Here is a 13,223-nt window from a genome sequence, read left to right on the forward strand (position 1 = left end):
ATCCTGTCCTTCATCAGGATGCCCGAAACAACTTTATTTTCATTTTTCATGTGACTTTGCTGGTCCTGCACCCAAAACTTCTTTGAGACGGACGTGCGTGTTTTTTTCTTTGTTATACAGGTTCTACACGCACACACCCACAAGCTTACGCACTGATACTCGTATATACTGTATACACGCAATCACATACTGTACACATAAACACCAGAACATACTTATTTCGATTGCCTTCTTTAAGATACTGGAGATCGTGCAGGTGCTACGCGCAAACACACCCACAAGCACACACACCTGGGGTGAAAGTAGTTTTCATGTCTTACCGGTGCTATTTTTTGCAAGTCTTCTTAACAACCGCCCTTCCAATGCCAACCTCAGAAAGAGCACACACAAAGTAAACATGTGCGCTACAGATCTACTGTATATCACTGCATGACTATTTCGGGTAACTTAGAGCTATTCTCTTCATAGGACACTTGTCTCAAATGGCATGGTGTGGTTGTATATTTTCTACTTTGATAGAATTTTCATAGGTTTTTGGCCAGCATTAACCCTATACTCTAACTGGTACTGCGCATCGGTTGTAAATGTTATACTGGTGCTGCGCACCTGTGCGCACCTGCCTACTTTCACCACTGCCACACACTCACATGTACTGTATACACACAAACACATACGCACAAACACCAGCAGACACATAACTCGATGGTATTTAAGATGCTGGAGATTGTGCAGGTGCTACACGCTAACACCCACACGCCCACACACTCAAATGTACTGTATGCACTCAAACACCTACACAAATACCAGCAGACACATAACTGGATGGTGTTTAAGATGCTGGAGATTGTGCAGGTGCCACACACAAACCCACAGACTCACATGTACTGTATTAGGGCTGCACGATATCGATACGCGATAAAAAGTCGATACGCGATAACAGCATGCAATACCTCAATTTTGATATTTAAACGATAGTTAGAAATATTTCTGAGTGTTTTTCCTGTCTCTAATTTGTCGGTCTGTTTGGGGGGCATGGCTTTGGTCATGGCGGGCTTCTCGCGCATTTGTTGATATTAAGCTGGTGATTGGATTGCACAGAAATGTTTTACTTGTTAGCGATAATTGAGTCATTTTCGCGATACCCATATCGCCACTCTTGACATCGTGCTTTCGATACATTTTCAATATGTTGTGCAGCCCTATACTGTATACACGTAAACACATAACACAGTGTACATACTGTATATACCAGCACACACATAACTCGATGGTCTTTAAAGGGACAGTTTGGTCAATTTCAACATGCAGTTGTAATGCTCACACTACCCTGGACTTGTCAGTGCCTGAGATTTTTTTTCCTTCTTCTTCAGCCGTTTCCGAGATCCTGGTCATTGTAATGGGGGCAGCTCTTTGTTTACATTTCAAAAAAACACTTTTATTTATTCCCAAAAACATCCAAAAGGTTATAAAACATCAGCAGACAACTAGCAAACAGCAGTACCTTTTGGGAAAATATTTGGAGTTGGCCTATGTTTCATTTTTTAAAAATGTAAACAAACGCTGCCCCCATTAGAATTGCTCATATCTCGGAAAGGGCTGAGCCGAAAAATGTGGCATCACCAGGTACTGACAAGTCAAGGGTAGCGTGAGCAATACAACTGCATGTTGAAATTGACCAAACTGTCCCTTTAAGATGCTGGAGATTGTGCAGGTGCTACACGCAAACACCCACAAGCCCACACACTCACATGTACGGTATACATAGTTTTTTTTTGTTTATAAACATTGTGTTTTGAGAAGGGGCAAGATACTGGCAGGCAACAACGTGAGGTAATTTTTTGACCGGCAGCGGTTTCCAACAATCAAAGGTTGAACAGTGCGCAACTAGGGTCGCGCAGTCAGGGATTGTTTACAAGCGGGAAACCCATGTATACACGCAAACACATACACAAACACCAGCAGACACATAACTCGATGGTATTTAAGATGCTGGAGATCGTGCAGGTGCTACACTCAAACACAATCACAAGCCCACACACTCACATGTACTGTACACTGTAAAAAATGCCTGTTGAAATTACGGCAAAAAACTGTCAAATTGCAACAGTCAGTGACCGTAAAATGTAAAACAGTTTATCTCTGTACTAAATATGGCAAGCCACTATTTAGTCAAAAAGCGCTACATAACTTTATTTTTGACAGGTGTCATATGTAGAAAATACTGGACTGTTCTCTGTAAACGAAGATATTGGAAAATACCGTTAAGTGAGATGAAGTAGTCAAGAAACGGTACATAACTTTATTTTTCACTGGTGTCAATATGTAGAAAATACTGAACTGTTCACTGAAAAGAAAATATTGGAAAATACCGTTAAGTGAAGATAAAGTAGTCAAGAAACGGTACATGACTTTATTTTTCACTGGTGTACACATATGTACACAGCAAATTTGCCAGAGTTCGATTGATCAGAGTTAGACTGGTGTTCAGCCAAAATCTAAACATCAAGAGTTGCAGCAACACTACAGAGTGTTATTTGACTCCTCTGGATCCGAGTTGTTGAGCTAAGAGAGCTAGAGAGTTAATGTTTAACTCCCTTGAGAGTTATGAAAAACATGCCTCCCCAATTTTCAAATGTTTTGGCAACATGAGCAGCCATTTTTGTTGAGTCCCCTATAAGTGAACCAAACTCAATCCTCTGTTAGTGAACCAAATTGTGAACCAACAGACAAAGACCTCTGTTCTGCTTTTCTTCACATTGTGTATACTACAAAAAGTAGGTGCTCTTTCTGGTCGTGTTAGGCTTTTTGTCCTCTTTTAGTCCAATAGATCTCTTGTGATTGCACTTGTTCCAGGTGTAACTTGTCAAATCACTGATTGTAATGGTTGTAACAGGCAGAGTTTGATGTCAACACGCTATTTGATTAGTAGCCATCAATGAGTATTAACTTAGAGTACAACCCTCTGCATGTGTTGTAGTTCATCCTGCGAAAAATTCTCCACCGCAATAATTTTTTCCCTTATTGGACTTTGAGGCTTTGCCATCAGAGTTTTCGATTGAGAGGCAAATTGACACAGTAAACCTCTTCAAAATTCAGAATATCTTTTTTTGCATTCCTCCTACCCAACAGAAAGCAATGGAGGTTATAATGAATTGAATATTAATTACTCCACAGAAAACATATTGCCTGTCTGCTTGGCTCCAGGTGCCTCCACGTTGTAGATTTGACAACAATGAAGCTGGCAACTGAATAAACTGTGCAACAGTTAAGGACAGCAAATGGCAACAGTTTGCACATTTTGCCGTAATTCACTGTAACTTATTATTTCTCCGGTAACAGCCTACAGTTTAGCCTCATTTAATGTGTAAAATATACCTATAGGCTAGTATAATCTGAAAAAGTCTACCTGGGACAGTAATCCCTTGAGCTCTTAGAAGTAGCCCAGTCTATTTGAAACTGTCATTCTACCCCATCCAAATCAATCTATCAATCAATTCCTGACCTCACCTGAGTGCTAAGGGCTGTCATGCAATGATTAACTTACTGCCTGCACCTGCCAAATGCTTCATCACTCAGGTCACATGGTTCACTTGAACATGTATTTAAACAGGGACTGTTGCATTGTACTGCTCACTGGTTGCTAGCTAGCTACCTGGCTGGCTGGCTGTAAGGCCGGCTGGTCGGCTGGCCGGCTGCTGGCCTGCCCTCACCTGGCCGGCCCGGCTAGCAGGTCACGTTGTAAGGGTGGCTGCATGGTGGCTTGCTAACTAGCTTGTTTGTTAGCTTGCTTGCCCCGCTAGCTTGCCCCGCTAGCTTTGGCCTTCATTTTCCTTAAGGTTATTTTCAGGCCTTTTTTAAAGGTGCACCTGCCTGCACTAGACAATCTGGCAATTGGGCATTTATTTAGGTATCTAATTAAGTTGATGTTTATTGGACTCCAATGAGTAGAATCAGTCTAATCAGTTGTCTGTGATTGCAACTCTATAATTGGACTCACCTGAGTATAATCAGTCCAATCAGTTGTCTGATTGTTACTCTATAATTGAACTCACCTGAGTATAATCAGTCCAATCAGTTGTCTGATTGTTACTCTATAATTGAACTCACCTGAATATAATCTGTCCAATCTGTTTTGGCAACCACTGCTGCCATAATCTTACCGTAAAATGTAAAAAGGAAATATACCGTTATTTGTTTAAAGGTAGACTTTGGCAACCACTGCTGCCAGCAATTTACCGTAAAAACAACAGTTCTTTTTTTACTGTGTATGTACACACACACATGTACACACACACATGCACACAAACACACTAACACAGCCCACACACTCACATGTACTGCATACACACACATACGCACGAACACATACGCGCAACCACCAGCGCAGTCATAACTCAATGATCTTTATCATCATCAAGGCATCGGTTCTGCAATGGGAGGCACAGTACGATACCGCTGAGCTAAAGGGCCAGTCCGATAGCCCAAAGCTACCGCACAGTTTACCAACGTTCCATGCCACACTCTGCTAGTTGGCCTCCGTTACATACTTACACAATTAATTTACTTCTACTCTGGGGTGCATTTCTCAAAAGAGAAGTTGTTAGCCTGTTAGCAACTTCGGTAGTTGCCAATGGGAAAATGCATTGAAAAAAAAAAACAAAGTAGCTAATGTAGTAAGCAACTTTGGTTTCGAGAAATGCACCCCTAGGTAGGTGAGTCGGCGAGACCAAACTGTGGTGGGGATGATGGAGGCCTGTGGTGGGGATGGGGATGGCCTGTTATTTCCTCCTCTACTACGCCATTGCCTCTGTTTGCTCTGCCAGCCGATTGTACTAAGGGTCTCCAGCCCAGGTCAATATTGTCTTAGGCCAATGGCCGGTGATAAGGCCTGGCTGCACAAACAGATTTCCCCCTTCAAGTTGGCTTCAGCTGCTCACCTACATGCGGTGCTGACGTCCACAGATGTATGTTTGAGGTCGGCCTTTACGTAGAAAAGACAGACGAGATAACAGGAGAGATGACAGGAGAGGAGAGGTGAAAATAAGAGAAGAGCGGTGACGAGATGAGAGGAGAGAGGGCAGAGAAGGGGAAAATGAAAAAAGAGAGAAAGTGAAGAAGAGACAGAGAATGAAAGGGGGGATGAGGGGGTGTTAGACAGACACAGATACAGCATACAGAAAATAACAGAGTAAAAGACAAATGAAACCGGCAAGACCCTGGGAAGTTGTGTGTTTTTGGTTTTTCTGACATTTTCTTTTTCCCCTTTAGGCGATTTACAAGATGGTGTCATCGGTCATGAAAATGCCAGAGGATGAGTCCACCCCAGAGAAACGGACCGATAAGATCTTCAGACAGATGGACACCGATAATGATGGTACATATTCACACACACACACACACACACACACACACACACACACACACACACACACACTTTTCAAAGGTCGATAAGGTGGATATGGGTACACACGTGCACACTCAAGTAAAGCAGATGGCACCTCATGGTCGATATTGACGTGCGTATACATGGGTTAGATATTAATGATAATCAATGCTGAAAATCCACTTTCTCTTTTCAGATGCTTACCGTTAAACAAGCCCAGGCTACGTAAGAGATGATGTTGGTTTGAACTGTGAAAAGAGGAAAATGTGTGATGTAGAATTTATAGTATGTATAGTTTATAGTATTTATAGTAATACGTAATGTGTCAAGATTTTATTAGTAACGTTCCATCCTGTGTCAGCACAACTGGCACTGAAAGTTATGTTGCAACTGCTCCCTTCTTTGTAATATCAGTACTTAACAATAATACATTGTTAATAATTAATACAATTATTAATAAATAAAATTAATAAAAAATCGGAAAATAAAAGATAACCTAAGTATTTCAAATAGAATGGCTTGAAGGGCAGTCCCTAATGTGGCCAAGCGGTACGGCACTCATCTGCCATGTGGCCAACCCAGGTTCAATTCCCGGCCAGGGTCATTTGCCGACCCCTCCCCATCTCTCTCCACATTCGCTTCCTATCCACCTCTCAAACTGTCCTGTCAAAAAAGACCCAAAAAAAAGAATGGCTTGAGGGAAGAAACTCTTTCGTAGTCCTTCCGTTCTGCACTGGATTGAGCGTAGACATTTCTCAGAGGAGAGTCTTTGAGACATGTTATGACAGGAATAGTGAATGTCTTTCATTATCCTTTTTGGATAATAGCCTTGGTTTCTTTAATATAGCTCATGCAGGGTGGTGCGCTAAGCCCCACACATACAGTATGGGCTTGCAATCCATGGGGACTCCGGGTCATTTCCCAACTCTACCCCGTCTCTCCCTCCTGCTCATTTCCTCTCACACTGTCATAATTACTGCGATAATATACATTAGTGTTTCTCAATGGGGCTGGTACAGCCCCCCAGGGGGCATTGGAGAGCCCTAGTGGGGCGTTGAGAAGGATACAGTTCAGAGATTGGAGTAAATTGGAGGCATTAGTCCATTTCATTTTTTTATATTAAGGGGGGCGTTGGTAGGGTTATGATGAGGCTCTGGGGCGTTGGGAGGCTTATGATGAGGTGCGGGGGGCGTTTGTTCAAAACGATTGAGAACTACTGATATACATAGCGATTTCTTCAGTAATGTTACTCTATGCAGGGTGATCTAATCACGAAATGTGCCGTCGCCATACTACATCGAAATGCTTCCAAAAATGCTATTCCACGGGTGCAGAGAAAGCAGATTAGGCTACGGCAAATATATGCCTAAGGTTCAGGTAATTAAAGGGACACTGTGCAGGAAATGGTCAAAAAATGCAACTATGCTACTCATTGAAACTGGGCTGCCTATTGCCAAATTTGATCTTTACATGAAAGTTTACCAATTAATAAACAAATATTTTCTAGTGTGGTCCAGGTAGAGTCATTTTTGCAGCTAAAAATGGCTATTTTTGGAAATTCAAAATGGCGGACCATGGAGAAGAGCCCCCTTTTCATGTATGAAAAGTGACATTTTTCCAGTCATTATGAATACTTAGAATTTGATGCTGGTGGTAAGTATTCATGAAAAATGTAACATTAGTGAATGGGCAGCATGAATTCTGGAAATAAACAACTAAAAATCTCACACAGTGTCCCTTTAATGACAGTTTTCAAAAAAGTCCCAGAGAGATGGATGGGGTGGAATGATGGGTCAGCTGACTCTGCATTGGTTGGACCATGTTTGTGGTCAGTGGGTCCGTGTTGTAGGTACGTACAGTAGGTATGCCTATGTGAAAATGTGAAGCATACTCTTAGCTCAGCCTGATCTCCAAAAATTCCGTGCTCCTGGACACGGATGTTAAGGACACGAAATCCGTGTCCAGGAGCACGGATTTTGCCAAAATTCCGTGCTCCTGGACACAGAATTGTTGTCCGTGCTCCTGGACACGGAATTGCTTTTCGTGATGGACACACGGAAGTGCTTTCTATAGGCTATTACCACAGCACTGTGTAACTCTATCATTAGAAAATACATACCAAATGCTAATCCTAAACAAAATAATGCTATAGCAATTTAATTTGTGCCCTGACCTAAACATTCCCTAACCTTAACCTGTCATTAAAGACATATTTTTGAGAAATACCTTTTCCAGTTGGTTGCTAGGCTATCAAATTCATATAATGAATGAAAGAAAACTAGCTGTGCCCAGACCAAAACAATCCCTAACCTTAACCTGTCAGTAGGAAATGTTTTTTTTTTTAGAAAAAATATTTGAAATAAGAAAAATCCTGAGAAATAACAGCCTATAGAGAGAGCACTTCTCTGTGTCTATCACGGAAAACAATTCCGTGTCCAGGAGCACGGAAAACAATTCCGTGTCCAGGAGCACGGAATTTTGGCAAAATCCGTGCTCCTGGACACGGATTTTGTGCCCCTACCATCCGTGTCCAGGAGCACAGAATTTTTGGAGATCATGTTGCTTAGTTGGGTGTTGATAGATTGATGTCAGTGTCATAGATCAATTGTCATCATAAATACAATTTTACATTTATGAAAATAAAATAAATACAGAGGTCATGTCCTGTGTGTCCTCTATTGTAGTTATGGCACTTCTCTTTGGTTCTGACTGCTCCTCCTGCTCTCTCCTCTCTCCTCTCCCCTGGCTCTGTTCTCCTGCTGCTCCTCCTCTCTCCTCTCCCCTGGCTCTGTTCTCCTCCTCTCTCCTCTCTCCTGGCTCGGTTCTCATGCTGCTCCTCCTCTCTCCTCTTCCCTGGCTCTGTTCTCCTCCTCTCTCCTCTTCCCTGACTCTGTTCTCCTCTCTCCTCTCTCCTGGCTCTGTTCTCCTTCTCTCTCCTCTCCCCTGGCTCTGTTCTCCTCTCTCCTCTTCCCTGACTCTGTTCTCCTCTCTCCTCTTCCCTGACTCTGTTCTCCTCTCTCCTCTTCCCTGACTCTGTTCTCCTCTCTCCTCTCCCCTGGCTCTGTTCTCCTCCTCTCTCCTCTCCCCTGGCTCGGTTCTCCTGCTGCTCCTCCTCTCTCCTCTCCCCTGGCTCTGTTCTCCTCCTCTCTCCTCTCTCCTCTCCCCTGGCTCTGTTCTCCTTCTCTCTCCTGTCTCCTCTCCCCTGGCTCTGTTCTCCTGCTGCTCCTCCTCTCTCCTCTTTCCTGGCTCTGTTCTCCTCCTCTCTCCTCTTCCCTGGCTCTGTTCTCCTCCTCTCTCCTCTTCCCTGACTCTGTTCTCCTCTCTCCTCTCTCCTGGCTCTGTTCTCCTGCTGCTCCTCCTCTCTCCTCTTCCCTGGCTCTGTTCTCCTCTCTCCTCTTTCCTGGCTCTGTTCTCCTCCTCTCTCCTCTTCCCTGGCTCTGTTCTCCTCCTGGTCCTCCTCTCTCCTCTCCTCTTCCCTGGCTCTGTTCTCCTCTCACCCCCCTCTCTCCTCTGTTCTCCTGGCAGGTCGCCTCTCCCTGGAGGAGTTCATCAAGGGAGCCAAGAGCGACCCCTCCATCGTGCGCCTCCTGCAGTCCGACCAGAGCACCTCCCGCCAGTTCTGAGCTCCTCCGTCAAATCCAGCTCTCTCTCTCTCTCTCTACACACGCACGTGCACGCACACACGCACACACACAGGTTGAGGTTTCCATAGGAAACACTCCACAGCCACGGTGAGGTTTCCATAGAGACTGGACACACACACACACACACACACACACACACACACACACACACACACACACACACACACACACACACACACACACACACACACACACACACTACTGTTGCCACCTGTCCCAGTTTTCTTTGATTGTCCCAGTTTTTAATGGTCTTTACCAGGGAAAGTATATATATTTTTTCCAGACACTCAATGAAGGGAGCCATTGTTTACAAGCAAAAGGGTCAATTATACTAGTTATACTAGTATACGGAAATGTCTAGTTTTTTGTGATACAGAGGTGGCACACACAGACACAGACACAGACACACAGACACAGACACACACACACACACACTCCAACTTGCAAGGTAACGCTCCACTGAAAAGCGCTAACCTTATCGCACTCTCTGCGCTCGCTGCATCTTTCCAGGGGTGAGTTTCTCAAAAGGGAAGTTGTTAGCCTGTTAGCAACTTCGGTAGTTGCCAATTGGAAAATGCATTGAAAGCAACGAAGTAGCTAATGTAGTAAGCAACTTTGGTTTCAAGAAATTCACCCCAGACTTGCTAATAACCCCACTGCACCCACGAACACTCTCCTCCACCTCCCTCTCATCTCTCCCTCACCATCTAGCCAACTCCTTCATCCTTTTCTTGTGTTCTCCACATCAAAGACACACAGCTCACACCGCCTTCTGAAAAGTAACCCTAGAGAAATGGAATAAGAAGTCATGTTTAAAGATGGATCCATGATGTGTGTGAGAGTGAAAGACAGAGGAAGAACAAAAAGGATGACTAGACCAGGGGCGTGCACGTGGGAGCATGTGAAGTGCACAAGCAAAACTTCTTTTGCTGTTATTTATTTTAAAAAGCTTGTACATTCATTATATTATTGCAAGTAGTGCATGTGCACTATTTTGTGCACATTCTGTAGATTACTCTGTATGCTAAACTTGAGCTAAATTCCAAGGAAGGTTTTTTTTTTGGTGAAACTCATACCGGGGCACAGCAAATCAATACCCAGGCACGTGCCCCTGTGAAATAGGTCTGGCAACGCCCCTGGGCTAGACAGTCAGCCCTTCACTAAAATCCATCTTCAATTCTACATTCAGTATCTTCATCCTTATTTATCGTCACTCCTTTCTATCCCTCTGCTCCAGCCTACATTACTTTTCACCGAACAACCCACGGCCATTTAAACCCTCTCTCAAAGGTTTGCTCTCACCGGTCCATACTCCGTAATCGTACCTGTCCTACTCCAAGTACCTCATCCTTCCCATCAAATGAGCACTCTGAACCCACCCCAGGGTTTTACATATCTGGGCACTCCACTTTACATTCCTGTCCCCATCTCCCTCACTCACCATTCACCACCTCACTCTTCTCATATATGCTGCTTCTGTGAGTCTGGAGTCTTCTGCATGCTGTATCTCATCTCATCAGACTTTTCTTGGAGTTTTGTTGAGCTATCCCCGTCAGTGATGAAGAAGAGAGAAGAGTTGTATCTCTCTCTCTCTCGCTCGGTCGCCATCTTTGTTGCTGTGGTGAAGTGGGTTCTCAAGGGCACTTTGCGGAGGTGCTGCCAGCCAGGCTTCTTCAGGATCAGTGCTGGGTTGGTGCCGTGCCAGGGTCCTTCCTGAGTTGATGCCAGGCGGTGCTGTACCTCCCTGCTGGAGGCAGAGGAGACGGATGGTGGGCCACCTTTGGATCAGGGCTGGGTTGCTGCCAGTGGTGTGGATCGGCACTGCCCTCACGATCCGATTCGATCACGATTCGGGATGTAGCGATTCGATTCGATTCGATTCGATTCGATGCGATCCGATCCGATTCAATTCTACAGTGCATTGCAATGCATTACATTTCTACTGAAAGCAAAGCAAATGTTTAATCAGTCATGATGAGGCAATACAAGTAGTCAGATACTGAGCAACGATTTATTGGCTGTTTGCTGTATCAGTCTGTATCAGTCTTGCAATGTTTTGAAGTGCTTTTATTTAATTTAACATTCATTTGCTACCGAAATATCCATGGAAGTAACTGAATATTAAAAAAATTGCCGGATCGATTCTGGAACTTGCCGGATCGATTCTGGATCGTCCATGCCCCGCATTGGATTGGATCGCCGGATCGATCATTGTTGACACCACTAGTTGCTGCCAGACTTGTTACTGGTGTGTGCCAGGACCAGCTGTTCTCTGGAGTGGGCAGAATGTGGAAATCTTCAGGCTTTAGGGACTAGAGAGAGGGGTTCCATGCCATTGGTCTGACAGCCCCTTAGTTCAAAGTCCTGCTGTGGTCCTCTTTTCTGCATCCTGATGCGACAGTGCTTTTCTGCTAGTTCACCATTGCCTCTTTTCCACTGCTGGTTTTCTGGTAGGCCTACAGCTCGACAAAGAAAACCAGCGGTGAAAAAGAGGCACATGTGGGCTCGAAGCTCGAACCTGAAAATTTCTAATCACAGCAACAGTTTGGCATGGAAGCACAGGTACTGTACTGTACCGAGCTTTCAGGGGGGGGAGGTTAATGTTGTACCGCCAAACTCTGCTAGTTGGCATCCATTACACTAACAAACTAGTGACTACACGGGTGTTGCAATCAAGGTCTTCAGTTTTCAACAGTCAAGAAATGCTAGATAGGCTGGTGGTAGCCAGGCCGTGCCCCCCCTAGTGACGCAACACCTTTGGAGTTGCTTCTAGTCAGGCCAAGAGCAATAGAATATCATTTCTAATCTCCCGGAAAATCAGGAACTTCTCACACTTTGTTGGGAAGCAAACAACTAATTAGCAAACCAGGGGGGGGGGGGGGTGGGGGGGGTTGGAAATGCCGTTTGGAAAATGTTAATTGTTATGCTCTTGGTCAGACCAAGTCTCGAAGAGATTTGAAAGTCAATGATAATCAGGCTAGACTGGTGGTGGCCCTTGGTGTTTCTTGGAGTTATCTTGTCTAAAGAGATCTGCTCGTTTCAATCAGCTGTGTTCAATAAACGGCTACATTTAAGTCATGGTGGCCACTTTTGCCTTCCTACCTCTCAGCATGCCTCTTCAGTTGTAGATTAGCTTTCGCAGCGTAACTGGAAGCAGTTGTATCATATTACAGCTTAGAGGCGAGAGTTGCATCATCTAGGTTTTTTCTTTTTTTTCATTGCTACATCCTTGCCAGTATCTCACACAGGCAGTTTGGTTCTAGAAGCTTGACCGAAGACTTAACTAAGCTTCAGCATAGGCTATGGATTCCTTAGCAACCACCACATGCATGTTGTGTGTGATTATTTTCTGCAATCATTAATGGTAGCCTGCCTTCTCTGGTCCCCTATGCTTTGCAATGGTTGCTTGTGCATGTTGCGTTTATAATGCTTGTGATTCTTGCAACCCTGTGGAAGGCTTGAGTGATATGATTGGTAATGGCATTTGGAGTTTACAAATCACCCCTTCTCTTGCTTTCCTTTACATGGGACATTCCACAAACCTAAGGTCGTCAGACAAAAGGTGTTTTTTAAATATATTGTTTGTTGCCTTATTTTAAAAGGTCAAAGTGCCAAAAATATATTTGTACTAAAAAAAAGGTGTTATTCTTATCAGTAAGTGCTAGCAACTTTGTACTTGTGTTTTTTGTTTTTTTTCCTGGCGAGAGCGCACAGTGACTTGTGTGCTTGTGAGTGACAATGCTGTTACTGTGTACTTAAGTCAGCCGGGTTGCGCCATATTTATCGATGGTTCTGTTATTACATGGCATGTTTCGCTGTAATTTCATCATCGGTCTCTTATGTGTTATCTATCAGACCAGAAATGTACACAGTAAGACAGCCAGGCTAATGATGGCTTAGCATGCGCGCTGAACTCCTCCATCTCACTGTTTACATTTGAATAATGAAAAATAAACAAACTCTTCACAACATTTTCAGATTTTTGTGACTCATTTTATTCATTTATTTAAAAAAAAAAAAAGTTTTTTAAAACATAGTTGAAACTATTTTGTGTAAGAAAATCTACACAATTACCTCCCCTGTTCTTGACGACAGACATCACACTGTGCATTCACACATTTCTGACCTGCCCCCTCTAGGCAGTCTGTGAATGCAATCCCCCCAGCTCCCAACACCCATCTGTAGGCGGAAGATGG

At 43.9% G+C, this 13,223-nt stretch overlaps 1 protein-coding gene across 1 annotated transcript in view; it reads left to right on the top strand.

The window, feature by feature from the left end:
- hpcal1 (hippocalcin-like 1) overlaps positions 1-11,905 on the top strand; it is a 27,625-nt gene extending 15,720 nt beyond the window's left edge. Inside the window, exons 4-5 of the mRNA XM_063223363.1 lie at positions 5,269-5,374; positions 8,909-11,905. Of these exons, the coding sequence (XP_063079433.1) occupies positions 5,269-5,374; positions 8,909-9,006 (204 nt within the window). The 3' untranslated portion in view covers positions 9,007-11,905. The remainder of the gene's footprint in view (positions 1-5,268; positions 5,375-8,908) is intronic.
- Positions 11,906-13,223: the final 1,318 nt, after the last annotated feature.

This window comes from Engraulis encrasicolus, chromosome 18 (genome assembly GCF_034702125.1).
Source record: "Engraulis encrasicolus isolate BLACKSEA-1 chromosome 18, IST_EnEncr_1.0, whole genome shotgun sequence".
Classification (NCBI taxonomy): Eukaryota; Metazoa; Chordata; class Actinopteri; order Clupeiformes; family Engraulidae; genus Engraulis; species Engraulis encrasicolus.